The sequence below is a fragment of the Penicillium antarcticum genome (assembly GCF_028974205.1).
Source record: "Penicillium antarcticum strain IBT 31339 chromosome Unknown utg000009l_segment0_segment0, whole genome shotgun sequence".
Lineage (NCBI taxonomy): Eukaryota > Fungi > Ascomycota > Eurotiomycetes > Eurotiales > Aspergillaceae > Penicillium > Penicillium antarcticum.
The window spans coordinates 1,647,518-1,669,483 of record NW_026695307.1 but is presented as its reverse complement, the minus strand read 5'-3'; the positions used below and the strand labels follow the sequence as shown (position 1 = coordinate 1,669,483).

The window sequence follows — 21,966 nt, the reverse complement described above, 5'->3', positions numbered from 1 at the left end:
AACGTCGTCAGGTATCTAATCAATGCGATTTCCATGGATTTTGGCGCGCAGATGAGACACAAAATCGGATTTGTAATCCACCTTCGCCACGCCACGGTTTTGGTTGGGAATCGACGTCAACGGCCTATCTATTTCACCGTATAACTATTAAAGATTCCATTACCTGCACTTGAATGTATGAACACTGAAAAGGGTTCAAATCTTGATTCGCACCTGATTTGCATATACTTTTGCGTGAATGGCCAAGCCCAATGAACCCAGTCGAGGTATGCCAAGCTTCAAGACCATGACAACAGCTTGATTTGCTTACCTTCTTCAGATGACAGATTTCATTTTGTTTCTTCCAAAAGCACAGATGGCCGTAGAGCAAAGCGCATAGCCAGATCCCATGCTATAGCTCGAGGCCTTGAGAATAAACGCAAGCTCCAGCAAAAGTCGGGTCTCAATTTCCATGCCGTAACATTGAAAGGGGATTCTGGCCGCAGTCTGGACAAGAGGAAGACGTCAGGTTCTCTTATTACGCCATCGGTCTCCTTTTCCGGGATGTCCAGTGCGTTCCAGATGCTGGCTGCAGAGTCACCAAAGCTACGGGCATTATTGAGTCAAGGTAAGATCTTAATGAGTGCCAAATATTGCTGGGGAGAAGCTTACATTGAATACCTTAGACAAAATGCAACATTCTCAACAGCCAATCTTCAGCGTTTTGGACGAGCTTGTGCTCCAGAACTTTCCCGCAGTTTTCCGGAAAGGACTGGATGACCATGCCCTTCTGAGTGCGGCTATGCTCAGAATCTCATTTGCAATCACTGATGGTTATATCGATGTGGAATGCCTTCGATATCAGGGCCAGGCTCTTAGTTCAATTCGTCGAAGGATGAGTTCTCCAGATATGGCTACCACCGAATCGACCTTGGGTGCTATTTTGCTATTAGTTGGGGTAGAGGTTCGTACCATGCTCTCTCCTTCAATTCCATATATTTGTCAAGGAATCACAAATGGCTCATAAGTGGACGGCACAGGCTCAGCTTGGCATACCGTGTCAAGTCCAACTGCATATGGGGGCAATACAACAGCTTCTTGACATATGTCGGCGGAAGGGGGTATATCTGAGTGATGGTATCAAACGTGCCATATTCTGGTGAGTGACCACGCAAACGCTCGGTTTAGCCCTTCTCACATTTGCCAATTTTCAATAGGTCAGACTTGAATGCCTCGGTTATGACAGGGTCCAGCCGGGTTGTTGATCACACAACCTTTTCCGAGCTTCAGTGGAAAAGAGATCCTTTCACTCAATCTTTCTTTGCTCTACCCCCTGGATTCCAGGTTTATTCTCATCTACTGGGTGCGGACTTTGTTGACGTGCTCAAAGACGTCTTTGCGTTGCAATGTATCCGAGATTCCACCTTCTTCGGTAAAGAGGATACAATCGCAATGGCAAATATTGATAATCACCAAGCGTCAATTCAGTCGAGACTGGTAAGCTTACCAAATTGCTGCTCCATTTCAGAGTGTTGCCATCTAGCCGCATATCTATGCTCAACTATGTTGCGCTGTAAGCTTTGGCGTGCTTCTACTATTCCGGTAAGCCGATATGGAAGACTTGCTCGCGCACCCAAGACTTTTGTTGATGTTTACTGACATTGGATGACATAGTCCCATCTTTCACTGCAGCTACTCTGTAAGCTACAAGAAGTAAACCCCGATCTCTTGTGGGATGATTGGCCTGAACTGCTAGCTTGGCTGCTACACATTGGGGGGGCTTTTGCTCCTACTGGAAACATACGATCAGCATACCTGGCCTTGTTGCATTTGAATCGCAATACACGGCTTGAGAACCTCTATTCGTCTTGGCCTAGTTTGCTGGAGATTCTGAAGCAGTTTATTTGGTCCGAAAAGGCTTTTGAAGCTCAAGTCAAAGCGTTCTATGAAGAGAGTCATATTTAATTTTCTCAACTGTGGGTTGCTCCCCGAAGTATGTATATTTATTTCATCAGTCATGTTGACAAGCTACAAAATCGGTGATTTGTTACCACCTATGAAAATCTAGCAAATGACCAATATTATTCTTCAGTCCATAGCTTGGATAGTGCCTTGTCTAGTTCAAAGATTGAATCTCATGCATTTGTAATCGGGCGCTGACTACTAACCCGAAATCCCGGGCCTGTTGGAATACCTGAGCGCAGAGATTGGCTGGGCCTTTCCCCATCACTCGGAAATGATTGGTTAACACCGGGCAAGATCGACCTTTCCCTAATTGGAGATATCTCTCTTCCCTTTTGGGAAGCATCTCGCTGCCCTAACTGTATAAAAGATTATCTATCATTCATCTCAACATTACGCTATGATTTTGAGAAACAGATATAAATACCGAGACATGTCAAAATTTGCAGTGGTCTTTTCATCACTCAACTTTATTATATTCAAAGATCCGCAACCATGCCTCAATCACGCCTTTTCAAGCCTCTCCAGATAGGCAATATAGAAGTCAAGCATCGCATCGGAATGGCTCCCCTCACTCGATTCAGAGCAACCGAAGATCGAGTTCCGACACCCTTAATGAAGGAATACTACAGTCAACGAGCTGCTGTGCCCGGCACCTTGATCATCAGCGAAGGAACCTTCATATCAGCAACATGCGGCGGCTTCCCCCACGCACCGGGAATCTGGCGTGAAGACCAAGTCGATGCCTGGCGAACCATCACCGATGAAGTCCATCGCAAAGGATGCTATATATACTGCCAGCTATTTGCAATGGGCCGTGCTGCGGATGTCGCAGTGGCCCGAAAGGAGGGATTCCCTATCGTTGCACCTAGTGCTATTCCGATTGAAGAAGGTGCTGCAATGCCACAAGCCATGACAATTCAGGAAATCAAACAGAATATTCAGGATTTCATTGATGCTTCGAAGAACGCTCTCCGGGCGGGATTTGATGGCGTCGAAATTCACGGTGCCAATGGGTATCTACTCGATCAGTTCATCCAGGATGTCAGCAATAAACGTGACGATGAGTATGGTGGCAGTGTCGTGAACAGATCTCGTCTTCTCAGTGAAGTGATTGAATCCGTCGTCAATGCCATCGGTTCTGAACGTGTCGGGCTCCGTCTGAGTCCCTGGAGTACGTTCCAGGGTATGAGAATGGAAGACCCAATCCCGCAATTTAGGGATGTAATTAACAACGCTAGTCGGTCAGATGTCGCCTATCTTCATCTCGTGGAGTCGCGGATATCTGGCTCCACGGACTATGATGGTCACGACCGGCTGGACTTTGCATACGATCTTTGGCATGGGACTTTTCTCGTTGCTGGTGGATATACTCCACAGGAGGCACAGATGCTCGTGAATGAAACGTACCCGCGCAAAGATATTGTGGTCATGTTTGGTCGACACTTTATCTCAAATCCGGACCTAGTATACAGGATCAAGGAGGGTCTGGAGCTCAATGTCTATAACAGAGAGAGCTTTTATTCATTTGAGTCGGCGCTGGGCTATTCGGATTACCCGTTCGGTAAGGAATATCTGGCAGGGATAAAGGCCTAGCCGATTCATTATCGGAGACATGTATACAAGACAGAAGTCACAGACACCATCGTTGAATAATTCCACACTTTTTTTGAGGACTGAACCGGCCATCCGACGGCGTATGAGCTGTTGTCCGAGCTTTGTAAACGGTTGGGCGAGCCCTGGAAATATGGGCATGGGAATCACAAGCCTAATCGGGCTGCTTTATCGTGCAAACCCCGAAGTGGTTCCTGGGTACGATCTAATGTTTCAACGAACTTACATCAGGACACCCAATCTTGCGGGATCTGGGCTAGTTTTAGATAGAATAATCATCGGCTCCCAGTAACGGAATACTCTTATCTCGCGCTTTTTGCAGTCTACTTAGCTCGGGATCTCGAGTGAAGTTGATAGGTGACATAGCTGTTTGTTTGTTCTTTTTCGCCGATGAAAACTCCTCATGAACTCATTGAATGCACTATTAATATCTTTGAAAACATTCAGAAGTGACGCTTCTACCAAAATAATATGATTAGCCTGTGTGACTCGTTTAGTCTTATAGATATCCCTCACCCAGTCCAAAGAAGCAAGCATGAAAATTTGGCCTACGTGCAAATGAAGTTTCTATCAACTAGCTTAACACTTTCTCAACCAAGTGTATCAAGTATAACTTGCTCAATTGTTCTCGAAATTGAGATAGGATCGGCATTTGGCTGACACGCAACCCTGTATAACTTCGGGATTCAGGACGGCAAATCCCTTCATGGCCTGATGTGAAGAAAAGCAGACCCCGCAAACCCCGGATTCAATATCGAGTTGCAGCTAAGCTGCGAATCACTAAACTTCCACATATCGGCACGGCCTCTCACATGGCATGATACCGCACCTAAGCAAATCCCGGGGTGAGCTACGTGCGCCTGTACTTCCCGACTTCACCACTTTACGTGAGAGCAAACATGAATCCCAACCTCAGAAACATTTCCCGAATCCGAGGGCTTCCGGATCTGCTGATGCATCCTTCTCACTCTGTATCTCGGGGTTTGGGGCACTCGTGATGGTTTCATAGTAGATTGACGAAGGTGCCTTTGAATCTATAAAATGAGCCTGTTTCCTCGGCCAACAAAGGAATTATCATCCTACATCACAATCATCTAGCTCCGATCACAAAGCAAAACAAGAATTTCTTCATCATGGTTCCCGCTCTCCAAAAGTACAAGGCCGCAGCCGTCAACGCTGAGCCTGGCTGGTTCGACCTTCAGGAGTCTGTTCGCCGCACCATCCACTGGATCAACGAAGCCGGCGAGAATGGCTGCAAACTGATTGCTTTCCCTGAGCTTTGTAAGTATCATCTATACAAAGCGATAATCTTTAGCTAACCGATACAACAGGGATTCCTGGATATCCTTACTGGGCCTGGAAGGTCAACTACCAGGAGAGCCTTCCCCTGCTCAAGAAGTACCGTGAGAACAGTCTCCCCTCTGACTCTCAGGAGATGCGCCGCATCCGCGAGGCCGCCAAGAACAACAAGATCTGGGTGTCCCTCGGCTACTCCGAGGTCGATCTCGCCAGTCTGTACACCACCCAGATTATGATCAACCCAGCCGGCGACGTCGTCAACCACCGCCGCAAGATCAAGGCCACCCACGTCGAGCGCCTCGTCTTCGGTGACGGTACCGGCGACACCACCGAGTCCGTCATGGACACCGAAATTGGCCGCATCGGCCACCTCAACTGCTGGGAGAACATGAACCCCTTCCTGAAGGCCCACGCCGCCTCCCGCGGCGAGCAGGTTCACATCGCTGCTTGGCCCTTGTACCCCGGCAAGGAGACTCTCAAGTACCCCGACCCCTACACCAACGTGGCCGAGGCAAACGCAGATGTACTGAACCCCTTGTTTCTTGTCCGAGGCGAACACTTGATCTGATGACTGACAAGACTGCACAGCTCGTTACTCCTGCCTACGCTATAGAGACTGGCTCTTTCACTCTTGCTCCCTGGCAGACTATCACCGCTGAGGGTATCAAGGTCAACACCCCTCCCGGAAAGGAGCTCGAGGATCCCCGTATCTACAATGGAAACGGTCGTATCTATGGTCCTGATGGTCAGAACCTTGTTCCTCACCCGGACAAGGATTTCCAGGGTCTTCTCTATGTTGACGTGAGTTATTCATACTTATTATATTTTGACGATGCGAAAATAACACGACCAATAGATTGACCTCGATGAGATCCACCTGACCAAGTCTCTCGCTGACTTCGTAAGTCACACGTTACTTCTTCATACCCACACACAAAAGGCTAACATAGATACTAGGGTGGTCACTACATGCGCCCCGACCTGATCCGCCTCCTTGTTGACACCAACCGCAAGGACCTAATCGTCCAGGAGGACCGCACCAACGGCGGTGTCATCTACACCCGCACCATTGACCGTGTTGGACTTTCTACTCCTCTGGACGGCGCTTCAGAATCTCAAGAGTGAGCAGAAGGACTGACTATCTTTCGCTATAAGGGGGTTGCTCGATCAGAACCACCCAACACCCGGAACGGGACGTGTAACATAACGAATAGAAATCCCAACTTATTCATTCTTTGATATTTATAAATTTGCAATTCTTCGTGTATTACAGTTTCATAAATGACGACACGGATATATGGATAATTATCCCAGATTAAATATGTTCAGGCCTATTTATATACAAATCTTCTTTCATAAAACATGATACATCTCTCAAGCAGGCACCCCATCTCTAACAGATCCCCAACTTCCAACGGTCCAATTTCCAGAACAAGCATAAGGATACTGCGCATCGGCCAGACTATGCTTCTGCACCTTCAAGAAAGTCGACAATTCACACCACCCATCCTCACGGTATTCACAGGCAGAGAAACTAGAGTGAAGAGGAATAGTGCGCTGATTCTGAATGAAGTGGACATACTTCGTCTCACCCGTCCCAGAAACATACTCCGTAGACTTCTTTCCAGCCTTGCCGGATCGTTTGGTCGAAACCTGGTGAGGCGCAGTAATAATCTCAATATTCAACCGGCCTGCAAAAGGAACAAGCTTGCTCGCAGAGAACTGCTGATTCTTGGGGCGATGGGTAGCAGGCAAGGAATCGTCAAACTGAGTCAGACCAAACGCAGTCAAGACAGAGACGATGTTGGCGTCGTGTGTGAACTCCAGATAAAGACTCTGGTTCAGCGGGAAGGTGACGGGGTTGGTATCCAATGTCGTATTGGCACCGGTGAGCTTAGTCGGGACATCGACGTAGTGACCCTCAAGGCGAGCAAGGAATTCCTCAACCCAGGCAATACCCTGCGCACGTCCGGTGGGACTCAAAAAGCCGGAAAGGCCGGCAAACTCTATGTCCATGAGGTAGGCAAATCCTTCCCATTCTTCGTAGTTAAATAGCTGGCAGAACTCGCTGTAGCCGAGGCTGATGGTCTCATAGGGACACAGACTTTGGGCGTGATACGTGTCTGTCACGGTCCAGTTGTAGTTACCGGTCAGTTTCTTGAGTTTCTCCGTGCGGTCTTTCAGGTAGGTCTTTTGCCAGGTACTGATTGGCTCGGCGATGTTGGCGAACATGCTGGTAGCCTCGTTGGCGCAGGCGTATTCGCCGGTAGTGGCTGGATCAATTGTTGCCAGGATGTTGGCGTTCTTGGTCCAGTCCAGTCCGAAGAATCCGGCGAGGAAGTTCTCTGCACTCTCGAGCATTCGTGGCTGGAGGGTTGTGCGCACGACGATTTTAGAGGAGTTGTCATACAGATGGCCGTAGTTGTAGTAGTTTAGGATGCCACTGTTGAAGAGTTCTTGGCGGCCGATTGGGACGAGGATCTCTTTGCCGAGCTGGTAGGACCAGTCGTTCAGGAATTCGAGCTCGCCTTTGAAGGCGGCTCCGTCTGCAATAGCTTTTTGGATGCCCGCGCCCCATGTATCCAGTCCTTCAGATGAGGAGGGATATCTTGAGCCATGGCGTTGGAGCATGTGCATGTGGGTGATGTTTGCGCCCTTGGGTAGAGGATATTCCTTTACTCCGAATCCTTCACTTGGAGAGAAGTAGGGGCTTTCCAGGGGTTAGCCAAGGCCGAATTTAATATACATGCAAGAAATTACCTCAAATCACCCATAAGATGGAAGATGTTCCTCCCATTTGCTCCACTGATGGGTTCTGATGTTTCCAAGGGGGCATTGGGCATGTAAGTTGGCTCGCCAAAGGGAGCAGCGTTTGTTGCAGCCAGGAAAGGAGCAGCGCCAGTTGCTGTAGTGCCTGTTTGACCAATTAATCTTCTCCTGAATCACTTGCATCACAGAAGCGGTACTTACCAGCATAGTTATCAGGAGAGGTCTGGAACCAATCGGGCTGTGTAGAAGTCGCCCTTTGCTTAATGGCGCCCGCTTCAACACCAGCAGCCAGAGCGATTAAAGAGATAAAGCTTTTGGTAGCCATTGTGGACAGTGGCGTATGCAATGCAATGCAATGGAAGGGTGAACGAAAGGCTGGATTCTCTAGTATGATCAGACCTGGGGTTTAACTTATACATGGGCGTTTGCCGACGCGTTAAGCGACACGAGAACGCCATCATAATTCCATCTCGCTTAGAACCACGGAAGCTACAAGTTCCACGTCGTATGTCGGGGTTTTAGGACTTCAGCGTTGTAGTGTATGAAGGGAGAGACAGGCGCAAATCAATCATGATCGTCCAGTCTTGCACGTGGGGGCAGCTAAGAGCTCTTTTCGTCGCGGGAAGTGGGTTTAGTGTCTGCTCGGCTCCAATGAGCGGCGCCCATCAGGGCATGCACCCGCCTATTCTATGCTTGTGTTGAAGAACGTGCTTGCTTAGCTGCTCTGCTCTGGTTTTCAATGATTCCGTCCAAGTCCGACGTCGCTTTAACATTTTTGCTTTCATTATTCACAGATGATGTGCATAATTTATGTTTTGCGTACTCCCTAAAACTGAGCGATGATCCGATCCCGTATTAGTATTGTCAGAATGCTGGTAACCTGGCGACCAAATGCCTAAGTAGCGTGTACTCTGTTGGTAATATTACCATACCGTTATGTCATCCGAATCCCTTTGCGCCCGGGCAGAGGCACGCTTGTGCACTTCTGTATGTAACGACGATAGCCTTGAACAAGAGAGCAGCTAATGAAATGGTTCAGCGTTAATCACCGGTGTACCTGCATATATGATTACGTGGCAGAGCTCATTGTCCTTTTTGCCGAAGTAGTTACTAGCCTCGCTTTCCTATATTCTATACATCTTGCATCAATCCCATCAAAGTTCAACTGCGGTACCAAAGAAGCGATTCTTGACAATATGATTGAACATGTTTGGTGTTGTTTATCATTACATATGATTCTCCTGTTAGTGGGGAGTTTAGATGAACATATTACTTTGGAACTAAATATTGCACTTGACTCGGGCAATTTGTCGCTGACGGGAGGTCAAAGCTCCTTTCGACGACGTCGACCACCGTGTTAGCCTTTCCAAGTCTTCTCGGTTAATTTCCTCGAGATTTTTTGCTTATGAAAGTTTCAGCTACATTTGAGCAGAGTAATTCCGGATGGTGAGTCGTCAGCGCCGAGAGCGCCAGTCTAATGCATAAAGATATGTCATGAGGAGGCTTCGCTGTGTAATTTCCCCTGCTTGTTCGAAACAGATCGTTCCATCGTCTCAAAATAGCAAGGATGGCTATGGACTTGCTGTTTCTTTTCCCAATTGAATTCAAATTCTAACTGTACTAGAACAACAGTCCGCATCTACTTGCCCTTTCATTGACCCGTCGGGCGCTCGGACCACCACGGTGAACAATCGTGAAACGTGATGAACATTCCGATAATCTTCACATTCTTTCATACTCTACGATAAGACACCCTAGGGTTACAGGAATGACACAAAAAAGTTGAATAGAATCAAAGTACCACACGGGGACCCATATTTCTACCCGAGTCGTCGATGTACCGAGCAGATTGCCATGGATTGCTGGGTCCTGACCCTTGGATGATACCACCTTTATGATGAGGGTGTAACTGTGACCTATAGGCTGGATATACGAAGCGGAGTACGGTGCACGCCACAACCTTGATCTTCACGGCATCGTCAATTGGCGGGGAACAATGCGCTTGTGGCCGGGAACGGAAGAAGAGCATTTGACACTTCTTGGCTATACGTCCCATACCTCACACCTCACGGGTACACCCAAGGCCGATGATTTGCCGTCAGTGACATCGAATTCTAGATCTTCGCAGTGCGGAATGCTGCAGAGTCTCTCCAAAAGGCATTGTCGCAGATTAACTTATTATCTCTATGCTTCGGTGTATAGATCTAGCCTTTCCAACATTGCATACTCAAGATGAGCCGGTCGGCTTCGTGACCACAAGGCTTTTAGGTCTTACTTGCGATGGCTTTAACCCATTGCAGCTATACTAAACCACGCAAACTTAAACTCGTTGAGCCGGAGGTCAATGCCAAGACATTCCACGGAGAACCATGTGCCGACTGGAATGTGAGATCACTGCAAGCAGCTTTGCTCTTTTTTCTGTATGAGTTCAACGATTTGCTTATGCAAAAGGGAGATTCGTCTGGTCTAAATTGAAATTGTCTAGTCGAGATCACAATGGCTTGGCTGGGGAAAAATCGAAAATTGTGTTGAAGATGAAGGATAACTTCCCCAGATATCGGGTCGCGCTTTCCAGACCACATAATGACGACGACATCAACGAAACTGCCGCTTTCAAATCAGCGTTAGTCTCTTGTCTCACTTCTCCTTGCCTATCTCAGTCCCCTTTGTGATCCCGAACTGTTTGTTCAGGCCTGACCCATATTTTCTGTGACCGTAGAACTTTTGTGTGGCATCAGAAATTGTCTGTCATAGACCCCACTGTCTAACCGGAGTGAGCATCCATTGTGACCCTTACCCGTCGAAGAAGGCCTTTGTGCCTTTATTAACCCCGGACCCCAGACGACCTGATCTACAACCCGCCGCTTTCAGCACATCCACATTCCCCAGCTCGACCGAGCAGCTTGATTCAGACCTGCTATAGGAAGGATCTCCAGCACAGGTATGTTACTTTTGCTTCAATCCTCGTGGGGGCTTCCGTTCTCGCCCAAGTAACCTCTTGTTTGCCTGCATTCGGCTACCTGTTCAGCCATCAATCCACTCAGGTTTACTTATAGCAGCCGATCTCCATGCCATTTGACACAAATCTTTCATTCCTCATTCCCGAAGCCCAACCTCCTGACTTTGGGGCCTAACTAAGTTTAGAATTTTCAGTATGCCATCCAAGACCTCGCAGAAGAAAGCGGTGCTCGGCCTGTCATTTTTGGCGGCCTTGGCGCAAGCCACACCTACAGTGTAAGTGACACTTGCTTTTACCTTCACAGCTTGTGACAGGTCCTTCCCACTATATTTACTTACTCTGATATATAGGAGCCTCAACTTTGACTACAGAAACGACAAGGTTCGCGGTGTCAACCTTGGTGGCTGGCTGGTGCTGGAGCCATGGATCACTCCATCTATCTTCGATGCAGCTGGTGATGCCGCCGTTGATGAGTGGTCTCTCTGTGAGACTGTTGGCGCAGACCAGTGCCGGTCTCTTCTGGCGCAGCACTGGAGCAGCTTCATCACTGCTGATGACTTCAACCAGATTGCCTCAACTGGCATGAACCACGTCAGAATCCCCGTTGGTTACTGGGCTCTGAAGCATCTCGACGGAGATCAGTACGTCGATGGTCAACTGGAGTACCTCGACCAAGCTGTCGGCTGGGCCCGCGCTGCTGGCCTTAAGGTCATTGTCGACCTGCACGGTGGTACGTGTTTCGATATCCCGTCAGCATAGTCATCGCTAACCAGAGTCACAGCGCCCGGCTCCCAGAACGGGTTCGACAACAGCGGCAAGCGAGGTGCAATCCAATGGCAACAGGGTAACACTGTTAACGACACCAAGGATGCCCTTGAAGCTCTGGCCGCCCGCTATGGCAACGATGGAGATGTCGTCACCGCTATCGAGGCGTTGAACGAGCCCAACGTCCCTGGAGGCGTCAACCAAGATGGTCTCAAGCAGTACTACTACGACTCGTGGGGTGCTGCCCGCAAGACCAGCCAGGACACCACTGTTGTCCTCCACGACGGCTTCATGCCCACCGAGTCATGGAACGGCTTCATGAGCGAGTCCACTGGTGTGTGGTATGTGATGATGGACACGCACCACTACGAGGTGTTTGACAGCGGTCTTCTCTCCATGGACATCAATGCCCACGTCGAGAATGTCTGCGGCTTCTCCAAGGACCACGTCCAGACCTCCGACAAGTGGACTATCGTCGGTGAATGGACCGGTGCCATGACTGATTGTGCCAAGTACCTCAACGGAAAGGGCGTTGGCGCCCGATATGACGGTACCTACCCCGGAAGCAAGGCTGTTGGCAGCTGTGATGGCAAGTCTGTTGGATCCATTGAGACACTGTCTGATGATGACCGGAACAACATCCGTCGCTTCATTGAGGGTCAACTCGATGCCTATGAGCACGGTACCGGCTGGCTCTACTGGACCTGGAAGACCGAGGGTGCCCCCGAGTGGGACATGCAGAAGCAGATCGGTGCCGGTGTCTTCCCCAACCCCGTCACCAGCCGTGCCTTCCCCGGCCAGTGCTAAATGCTCTACCTTTTGTACCTTTTTGCTATATTCTTTTTGGACCTAAGCATAAAGCATGCTTCTGACCATTGCTTGGTAGGAGTTTTCTCTGTTTACAAATTGGTTGCTGGGATTGCGTGTGAAAGAGAGTTGGACTCTCGTGTCTTTTTTGGAGTTACGGTGTATGTGACTTTCTTTTCTCGGACCTGCTACACAGGGCCGATTGTGACCATTATCAAATGATTATTATTTTTGGTTCAGTATGAGGTTTTTGGCAATGCTTATTGTAGACCAATCTGCGGATAGACGTGACGGCATACCACCATGGCCCTCAGAGGCTCATGCGGTCTACTCTTTTCTGACTAGCCACCGCAGCTGCTGAAACAATTCCGGACTAACCCAAGACTCAAAATTCTCAGTGGTGAGGAAATCATGATCTCTGTAATCAAACCCGGGAACAACAGTCTATTTCTCATTAGTTTACAAACAAACAACAAACGCCAGTACTATCAGAGATAGGGAGAACTCACCTCACTAATAAGCAACCCAGAACTATCATCCAACTTTTCATTCTCCCGAGGAACCAAGAAGCTAGCCTTATAACAACCCCCCTCAACAATCCACTGCAACCGCTCCCTATTCCCGATATCATGCCCAACTACAAATGTCTCAATCCGGAAATCCTCAAAACTGCCATTAGGCCCCAGAGGAACCAAAATAATATAGATACCCCGTCCCTGGTGTAGCGTGTGCACGGTACGACTTGCATTACGATGGAATGCCCCGATCGGAGTGTTCGGTGTGATGAAGTAGAAGATACTAGTCGACATGGACCGCTCTTCGCCAGCGGCATTGGTCGTGAGGCTCTTGTCCCGGTCTGTTTCGACGAAGTAGCCCCCCTCAATATGTCGGGTTAATTTTAAAGTGTCGATGGTCGCTAGGGTGGTTTTGTTCTCCGGGACTTGGCCCGCGGCTTTGGTCACCGGGTCTCGGTACCGAGTGTTGATTTCTTCTATGGATATGTCCATTTTGGGATTGGGGAGGTGGTTATGGGAGGGTTGAGGCTGTAGAGAACGATTTCGAGAAAGCTTTCGTGGCGGAATATTGACTCGAATACTGATTCCGTAGAAATGACCCAGTTTTTAAGAAAAAACAAATCGTGGAGTTATGATGTTATGGGGTGGATATACATAGATCGATCATGGGGTGAGATTCGGATGTCTGCGGCTATACCGGGACACTGACCCTCTTCTCTTTCGAGCGATGTGCATTTGTCGGTAACGAATTTCACTTTGCAGATTATTGCCAACGGCCAATCATCTCCAAAGTAGTTATGCTGGTTTTCAAATCCATGACCATTCGGAGTCGTTGTTGACGTATCTATATGTCGTGCAACCACCAGTGGTATTTACATTCGCCTTAATGTGTCCATGTCCGGTTATCGTTACGATATAACCGGAATGCGATGGCGTATACTTCAGACGTGTTTTTTTCATAGGTTGATTTCAATGCATAGGAACAAATATTGTGTAACGTTACTTGGAGAAGGGTTGCCTAGCAAAGACTTATTCGAAAGTTAATCGAGAGGTTAGGTAGGATACCAGGAGCTTCGTGACAAACTAGAAATGAATGAGTTTAATTGGATCGATTCCATCGATCGCCAGATATGACCAGCAAGGCAGAGGATGATATACTTCGGAAAATTTTAGTTCTGAAACGCGTCTGCCAACCGAGGGCGACATGTCATTTGTAGATGCTCATGGGTTTGAAGAACATAAAAGGCGAGGAACTTCTCACCCACCCTCAAATCAAATTGTTCATGGACACAGACGAGAAAGGTACTGCTGTATGACCCCGATTCGTGGAACACTCGAGCTAACCGTATTCCCCATCAAAGGCATTCGCATAGAGAGAACCAGTTCGCCGCATCAATGACAATTAAAACACCGAGATATCTGCTCGTCGGAGCAGGTCTCTTTGCCCAAAAGACCTACATACCCCATCTACAACAGTTAGACGGGAAAGGCCGAGCCAAACTTGTGGCCATCGTTGAAGTTTATGGAAACGAGCATCTACGGCCGTTGTACCCCCACCTGGAGTTTCTGTTTGTACCTCTTTTCGAGACAAAAATGCCCCCGAGAGTACAATTTGAACTGGATTGGATGATACATCGTTTGACCATAGACTGTGTTATTATCAGCACTGAGCCAGTGGCCCACAAAGCCTATGGACTATGGGCCATGGAACAGGGGTTGAATGTGATTATGGACAAGCCCATAACGGCTCGAAAACATGCGTGCACCAGCATAACTGCGGCTAAAGGTATTGCCGAAGACTATGAAGAGTTACAGAATGCATACGACGAACTTCAGAGCCGGAAGCAGACCTGCTTCCTCATTCAGTGTCACAGAAGATACCATCCACTTTATGACTTCGTGACGGATAAAATTCGACAGATCCAAACGCTTGCTGGGTGTCCTATCACGAGTATTTCTTCCAGTCACTGTGATGGTAATTGGCGTATGCCAAAAGAGGTATCTCCTGCCACTCCTCAACCAATATCCATTATCAGCTAACATGAGACCTTATATAGATTGTGGAGCAGGACTACCACACCTTCAAGGATGGATATGGAAAGATTTCTCACAGCGGCTACCACCTGCTGGATATCTGCTCTCACTTTATGATGGCCAGCTGGGGGCCGGATATGACAGGCCCGAAGGTCCCCGACAGACTCGAGGTTATCAGCAGCTTCACCACAGTTAGCGGGTTCTACGATGCATTAAATGACGATGACTATAAGCGAATGTTCGGACAGGAATACTCCGCGAGTCATTCCTACACTGAAAAAGACTTTACCAAGCTTATGGATGGAATGGGAGAGTACGATTGCGCTATCCTCATGACTGCATATCGGGGAGTCCATTCAATATGTCTGGTCCAGTTAAACCTCCTCCATGCAGGGTTCTCCCGACGCAGTTCTGTGGAAATAGGACCTGACCTGTACCGGGGTGTTGGCCGAGTGAAGCACGAGTCCCACGACATAAAATGTGGTCCTTTCTAGACGCTTGTTGCCGACTGTCGGAAATCAGAAGACAGGCCGAAATCCGGAATAACTTCGAAATCCACCATTGGGAGTGAAAATCATTTTGATGTTCATGTTTTTCGGAATGTAGAGGCTTTGAAAATTCCTGAAGCGCCTTGTGAGTCATACTCCATGAATGATATTCTCAATTCGTCCCCAGAGATTACGGGCAAAAACTTTTCTGCGAATGTGAAACGTGGGATATTGGAGGAGTCTATTGGATTTATGAATGGGCGATCAAAAATGAATGAGTTGAAGTCTAATCTTCCAGATCATGATATTACTGCTCATATCATGAGTGCGCCACCTATCTTTCTCATGTTCGACGAGGACTTGGGTTGAGTCCTGTTGTTAATATCGAATTGAAGAATAAAGGTCTGTTTCCGTTACGATTCTGACCGTAATAGATGGATGCTGACAATTTTTAGGGACTGAAAGTCTGACAGCCTCCATTCAGGACGAGAAATATGCTCCAGTGTATCCCTTATTATGTTAAAGCTGCTTTGTGTCTTGGTTCTTTTTGTTTTGTGGGTGCTATCCTATTCTATCAAAATAGATGATTTCATGCTTAACATACAGTACTTCTTGCATTTGCTAACAATCTAGATATTCGCTTGACATAACAAGATGAAGATACAAACAAAACTGAATTATGGATGATGCAGCATCAAGCCCACATCTCCCTGAACTTCCTGTCGAACTCATCTTGAAGCATCCGGAACCCTCGGGCAACCAGAACCATTGACTTGTCCGAAATCTCCTCCTTCTGGGCCTTTGGTTTAGCCTCCTTTTTTAACGACCTGGGGGAGCGATGTTTGATCTGGCTATCCTCAGAATCTTCATCCATCTCTTCTTCCCAATTTTCAACTGTAGCTTTTGCTTTGTATTTCGCGATGGGAACCCGAGGCTCTGCCTCCTCGCGCTCAGTCTCACCTGGCTGCTGACGTTCCGTCTCCTGCTGTTTAGAGGTTTCTTCATCAAAATATTGACCGTCCACCGACATCTCATGTGCGTCTCCTCCACCAACAACATTAAGCATGTCTGTATCCATGTTGCCCCGAGGACTGATAAAGTTCTCCAAGCTGGTATTTATTGTGGCTAATATCAAAGAAAAGTCATTTAATGCAAACCAGATGTCTCCTCGTCGGATGTGGTTTGCAGTCTCCAGCTGACGGACGCTTCCGTGTTTGAAAAAGTCGAGCAGATATGCATTCAGTGGAGTGGAATATTCTGGGCCGGATGCACAGAGGTAGGGAATGACGGATTCTTCGAGCCAAACACCGCTGCGAACTGTCTCACAGAGGTCTGAAATGGAATTCCAATTGTCTTCATGTCCAGAGAGAGCAAAGAATGGAGATGTGACCATAGTGGTAATGCGATTTGCCTTTGACAAACCGAGTACTGCGGCCGATTGATCCCCGCCACATTTGATGCCACTGAATGGTAACTGACAATCTTCCCCTTTGACATGTTGATTGATAAAGCTGGTCACATAACCAGTGTAGATCTTGAGAACTTGGTCATTATGCGCAGCCAATACGGCAGCTGCACGCTTGGGCAAAGGTGGAAGGACGACAATCGATGATGCTTTCTTTTCGCTAGACTTGTATGACTCGAGAGTAGACAGACGAAGTGGATGTCGGCCAAAGAGATGAGACATAACTAACATCAAATTGCGTAGTGTGCCTTTGGTGTCTGTACTTAGGTTCTTACACAATCTGTGAAAGTATCCGGCACGAAGAAGAGCATGGAAAGCGAAGCTGGCAGTTTCGGTATGATACAAGTGGGAGATAATGCCGGCAAAATTCAAAGGTGACCCATTTCTATCAAGGAGGCCGTTCCGTCGCAGATACTCAATCGAGAACCGGAGGTGGTGAAGCACGGTTTCTTTCATTTCGGGGCCACCAAGGTAAATTCGCGGGGCTGACAGCAAGGAATTTATCGATCTGACAGCAGAAGCAGATCTGTTCGAACCTTGCAGCAAGATGAAGAGTCGCAAAACCAGGCTTGTTGTAATTGGAAAGTGCCCGTTGAGGTCTGGAAGTCGCGAGCTGATGAGCCGTTTCACTTTCGAAGTAGGGACAAGTTGGAATACAACATTTCCTAACAAATCAAATCCGCGGCGTCCAGCTCTTCCAGCAGCTTGGCGGAAGTTTAGGGCTGTCAAGAAGATGGAATCCCCAGAAAACACAACCGTTTTACACGGCATGTTGATGCCCAAGGCCAAAGTACCAGTGGCAATGACAACACGTAGGAAACCTCTTCGGAAGAGAATTTCACAAACATAGCGGTATTTGCGGTTCATGCCGGCGTGGTGAACACCAATACCTCGCTCGAGAGCTTCAATCAACCATTCTTGAGTTTCGAGTCTCCTTAGCTCACGGACGTAGCTGGGGAATTCCGACGGCAGCATCTTGTAATTGGCCAAATGGAAACCATCCACGGGCCTCTCTGGATCAAAAGATTCGAAGTGACTGTGCTCTGCTGATGCTGACTCCCTAATTTGATCTTCCCGAGACCATTGGTCATCTCCATTTGATTTCTTCTTCATCGATTTGGAAGTCTTCTTGTCAGCCTGCTCTTTTGAAAATTTCCACTTGTTCCATTTTTCAATCTTTGTCTTCCAAGTCAAACTGTTATCCTTCCATTCATTCTCTGAGTACTGCAACTGGTTTAAAAGATTGTGACATATGTCTTCACATTGCGCTCGGTCATAATTGAAGAAAAGAGCAGGGAGAGCGCCTTGAGAGTGAAGTGAGAAAATCAAGGGCAGAGTTGTGTCCAAAAGCCCCGGGTCATCTCTGCAAAAAGTATGAGGCAGTCCAGGAGGGTTATGCAGCAGGTCAACACCTGCCTCCGATGGTTGACTATCCTTCTGGCCCAGCCGGTATAAGAGAAGCTCAAATGGAGAATTCGGGTCTTTCATCCACTCCCCCAACAAAGCTTTGAGCTTCTTTTGCCATTCAAGGACGTGCTTCTTTTGAATGATGATATTCAAGAATATAACAGAAGGGTCAAGAGAATGATGAACAGGGAAATAATTTGTCTGTACGTCTCTCATTGCCTTCCATAGCGTCAGACAGTCGCGCGGTTCAAGATCAAGATCCTCCGGCATTCCTCTCGAGCGATCCAGCAGACTGGTGACGGGGTGCACAAACTCCATATCTTCTGCCTCATCCAGACCAAGGCGTGGCAAGCTTTGACATTTTGAAAACCCCGTGAACATGAAATTCCGAGGACGGTAGACGTATTTGCGCAGATCTGAGTATCGCTGCTTATGTTGTATGATCTTCAGGTCAAATCCATTTGTGCCTTGCGCACGATGGAGCCAGCTGTAGAATTCCTGCGGATTACCGACGGTCGCTGAAAGGGCGATAATGGGGCATGGGGCCAGAAGTAGAAGTTGCTCCCAGACAACGCCATCGTTTGCCTGACCTATGCAGTGGATCTCGTCGAAGATGATTCGTTTAATGCGCGGAGTCCATGCATTCGCATTCGACGGCGCGAGCAACATTATTTGAAGAATGTGTGGAACAGTGACCAAAATCTGACAGCCCATGGGTTCATTGATGCGATAATCCCTTGTATGAATGGCCCACACTGACTTTCCACTTGTTTTGGAAGGATACGATTTTGAAAATCGAGCCTGTACTTCGGCCGCAATTTGATTGACCAGCGCCTTTGTGGGAGCGACATAGACCAGAATACCTTCATTATCCTCTTTCAGTATCTGTCTCATTGCATAGAAACTAATTCATGTTAGTCATTTCAATTTGGTGAAGCCGATCCGAAACCCACGATATGAATGTCTTTCCTGCACTAGTAGGAGCCACCACAAGGACACTCTTCTTAGCGTCAATTTGATCCAGAACATCACGCTGCCAGCGATCTGGTTCAAAGTCTGGTGTCCGGATGTCTGGAAGTGAGTCCATGCCTCGGTCCATGAAAGGGCCTCCATACAAAAGCTGAAATTCGGCCGGGGACATCCCTACACTGACATCAGAAAACAGGTTCGATGGTTTAGACACCACAAAGCTGAGTGAATCTTGGTTTTGGACCTGGAGATGGGGAAGTGGGAGCTGAAATAGTTTGCACACTGCCCCAACATGAGTGACAATCTCAGCAGAGACACCCTGCTTCAGCTTTGTGAGCCGTGCGATGATTTCCCAAGCTCTTGTTGCTATTGAGATATGTTCGTTTCCGTGTTTGCCCTTGAATTCGGCAATTATAAGTCTGACTAGTGTATCGAGTGCATACATGAGGACTTCAGCGGCCAATGTCTGGCGGGTGGCATCGGGCAAACTGTACAGGTACTCGTTGACTCTCAAAAAGCGACTCGGCAGATCAGCAATCTGTCCAAATTCCTGCTGCTTATTCTTCCATCTCTGTCTATGGCTCTGTGCATCTCTATCTTGTTTTTGGCGAATGGTTGCAGCTGCCACCTCTCTGATGCTCGGAGTGCCAGAACTGGGTTTGCACTTTTTTGATTTCAGAGAAGGTGAGTATCTGGCACCATGGCTTTTTTTCAAATTAGACGTTTGCTGTAAGGTGCTGGGGGCTTCAACAACCACTGTCTCTGGTTTCAACAATCCTGCAGAACCTGAAAGACTCTCCGCATAGTCCATCATTTCTGCCATAAAGAACTGATTCTTTCTTAAACCCCGCCTCACTACCTTGGGCGGTAAAGTCATTTTCGCTTTTCGGTCAAGTGTTCTAGAGCTATGCCAGTGGGTATGATCTTTGAAGGTTCGAGCAATTCCAGGCTCATCACTCGAGTCGAAAGACTTGTCAACCAATAGCCGGACGGGCTGCAGGTGAGCATTGAATACAGGGTCCTCAAATGGAAGTACTGTCGCAAGGGCAATCGATCCCGAAGAAGCAGTGGATTCAGTATTGGCTTGCAGCGTTTCTGTTGACATACAATTCAACGTGGTGCCACAAAAACAGTCTACCAAAGATGCGAGAGTGTTGTATTGCCGTTCCACGAGAGGCGAGATGGCTTTCTTAGCGCCAAGCGAGTTCATCATCATCCAGGTTTCAAAGAACAGTCGTTCATCCACGAAGTCCGAAAGATCGCAGATTGAGTTATGCTTAGCCACTGTTGCCTCCCAAGAGACCGAAGAGAGCAAAGCACTCGCCGTTCTCAAAAAGTCATCGAAGAAAGGCACGCATCTCTGGCTAGCATTTCGAATTGCTCTGTCAGTTAGCTTGATATTTTGTAGAAGTACGAGATGTAAAATCATGGATTGAGCTTCGATAGGCCTGACAGAAACATGAGCATCGGCATCCCGTAACATAATACACAGGGCCACAACCATGAGACATTGGCTCTGTGTCAACTCTGACTTTGTACAAATCACTTTCTCGAGCATTTCTCGGTCAATGGTATTAACGGAGGGTATTTCTTTATTGTCGTGGCTTCCCGGCTCCAAGTCGGGTACAGCAACGATGTGTTGGTGTTCCATTTTGGGGTCGTTCGGAGGTATCTCCTTTTTCACGGGTGACTCAAAAGCTGCATCTAGATGGGTTTGTCTCTCTGGGATAGGAGAGGCTTTCTGGGAAACCAATGGAGAGTTCGTCTGCTTCATTCTCTTGCGTGAGCCTTCAATAACCATCACCATGGCCTGGATCTCATTAGTGTTTAGCCATTTAGTTACCAGTGGCTATGAGAGCAAACCTTGGTATCTCGAAACACAAGGTTATTGATGAGAGCGATGTTGTGCCCATGGGCAATGAGCCATCGGATCATCATGCGCAGTTTGATCTTTGAAGTCACTTCATGTGAACAGATTTGTGAGGCTTGATGGTGACAATTTCTAGATATGGTAGCAGTCTCATTTCCGCTCTCGTTAGCATCTCTACTGTCTTCCTCTTCGCTGTCGTTCTTGTCGCTGTCGTTATCGTTGCTATCTTCTTCGTCGCTGTCGTCCTCGCCAATTTCGTCTTCTTCACTGCGAGCAAATGCCCCATCGTGGCACATAAATAGATAAGCCCCTGACTTTGTAAAGTAGTCTGTGAATCCATCGGAATAAAAACTATCAAATCTGTGTGCGGCAAAGAAAGATGAGGATTGACGTGAAACCGAGACGAGGTGTTGGATTATAGCTTCTCGGGCAAGCAGATATCTGTCATGAATACCGCTTGGGGCTGTTGCTGGAATGCAACATCGATAGTTTCGGGCAAAAAACACAATGTGAAAAACACACTTGCGATGTTGGAGCTTTTGCATCAGCTTCTCCACAAGGTAAGTAGCATGTAGCGGTTGAAATCCTTTGAAGAAGTCGAGTTTGTCGTTCGAAAAGCAGTGCAGCAGAAGTGAGTCCCCTTCAATGACGAAGAGCTCATCTCCCGCGAAATCCCCAACAAGATCCACGATCCGTGAGGGCAGGGTATTGTACCTTTATTCCAGATTGTGTTAGTAAGGCTTGGAGATGGGATCATGATGTTGTTAGCTGGTACGTACCACCGGGAAAGTCTTCTATGATCCATCACGTCGTCTTCGCACTTGGGCAGAACTCTTCTGCTGCCTGTGGTTACTGAGATAAAAGTCAGTCGATGAATCTGAACGGCGTGTCGAAGGACACCTTGATCCGCGAAAACTGGAGTTGGGTGGACTATAGGATATTTGATATCTGTGGAGGATAGAAAAAATGGAAATGACAGTGGGAAAGAGGGGCTTCATGGATGAGGATGCAGAGGTGATGCGAAGCTAGCAGGGGTGAAATGTGGTCATCAGTGAGTTGTCAGG

General features: G+C 47.8%; 8 protein-coding genes across 8 annotated transcripts; 5 read left to right on the top strand and 3 right to left on the bottom strand.

Annotated features, from left to right (window-relative positions):
* Positions 1 to 238: 238 nt before the first annotated feature.
* On the top strand, positions 239 to 1,944 carry N7508_008994 (N-ethylmaleimide reductase; the record flags this gene model as incomplete). The annotated part of the gene is given in 6 exon segments (XM_058467057.1): positions 239 to 266; positions 320 to 607; positions 624 to 943; positions 1,020 to 1,138; positions 1,197 to 1,581; positions 1,654 to 1,944. The coding sequence occupies 6 exon segments, from the start codon at positions 239 to 241 to the stop codon at positions 1,942 to 1,944; spliced, it is 1,431 nt and encodes a 476-aa protein (XP_058314903.1).
* A 492-nt stretch (positions 1,945 to 2,436) lies between these two features.
* Positions 2,437 to 3,537, top strand: N7508_008993 (alkene reductase; the record flags this gene model as incomplete). Its single annotated transcript, XM_058467056.1, has 1 exon — positions 2,437 to 3,537. The coding sequence occupies one exon, from the start codon at positions 2,437 to 2,439 to the stop codon at positions 3,535 to 3,537; it is 1,101 nt and encodes a 366-aa protein (XP_058314902.1).
* Positions 3,538 to 4,688: 1,151 nt separating this feature from the next.
* N7508_008992 (carbon-nitrogen hydrolase family protein) lies at positions 4,689 to 5,973 on the top strand (the record flags this gene model as incomplete). The annotated part of the gene is made up of 5 exons (XM_058467055.1): positions 4,689 to 4,836; positions 4,887 to 5,377; positions 5,443 to 5,655; positions 5,711 to 5,755; positions 5,812 to 5,973. Coding segments are annotated over 5 exons (1,059 nt in total), but the record flags the coding sequence as incomplete, so codon positions are not given.
* A 255-nt stretch (positions 5,974 to 6,228) lies between these two features.
* On the bottom strand, positions 6,229 to 7,948 carry N7508_008991 (histidine phosphatase family protein; the record flags this gene model as incomplete). The annotated part of the gene is made up of 3 exons (XM_058467054.1): positions 6,229 to 7,564; positions 7,615 to 7,759; positions 7,801 to 7,948. 3 exons carry the CDS (start codon positions 7,946 to 7,948, stop codon positions 6,229 to 6,231), a joined length of 1,629 nt encoding a protein of 542 aa, XP_058314900.1.
* A 2,829-nt stretch (positions 7,949 to 10,777) lies between these two features.
* On the top strand, positions 10,778 to 12,154 carry exg1 (glucan 1,3-beta-glucosidase; the record flags this gene model as incomplete). Its single annotated transcript, XM_058467053.1, has 3 exons — positions 10,778 to 10,857; positions 10,933 to 11,312; positions 11,364 to 12,154. The coding sequence occupies 3 exons, from the start codon at positions 10,778 to 10,780 to the stop codon at positions 12,152 to 12,154; spliced, it is 1,251 nt and encodes a 416-aa protein (XP_058314899.1).
* A 327-nt stretch (positions 12,155 to 12,481) lies between these two features.
* Positions 12,482 to 13,161, bottom strand: N7508_008989 (cupin domain-containing protein; the record flags this gene model as incomplete). Its single annotated transcript, XM_058467052.1, has 2 exons — positions 12,482 to 12,598; positions 12,664 to 13,161. The coding sequence occupies 2 exons, from the start codon at positions 13,159 to 13,161 to the stop codon at positions 12,482 to 12,484; spliced, it is 615 nt and encodes a 204-aa protein (XP_058314898.1).
* A 903-nt stretch (positions 13,162 to 14,064) lies between these two features.
* On the top strand, positions 14,065 to 15,197 carry N7508_008988 (uncharacterized protein; the record flags this gene model as incomplete). The annotated part of the gene is made up of 2 exons (XM_058467051.1): positions 14,065 to 14,667; positions 14,727 to 15,197. 2 exons carry the CDS (start codon positions 14,065 to 14,067, stop codon positions 15,195 to 15,197), a joined length of 1,074 nt encoding a protein of 357 aa, XP_058314897.1.
* Positions 15,198 to 15,885: 688 nt separating this feature from the next.
* N7508_008987 (putative DEAD/DEAH box helicase) lies at positions 15,886 to 21,707 on the bottom strand (the record flags this gene model as incomplete). The annotated part of the gene is made up of 4 exons (XM_058467050.1): positions 15,886 to 18,967; positions 19,017 to 20,842; positions 20,896 to 21,616; positions 21,682 to 21,707. 4 exons carry the CDS (start codon positions 21,705 to 21,707, stop codon positions 15,886 to 15,888), a joined length of 5,655 nt encoding a protein of 1,884 aa, XP_058314896.1.
* Positions 21,708 to 21,966: the final 259 nt, after the last annotated feature.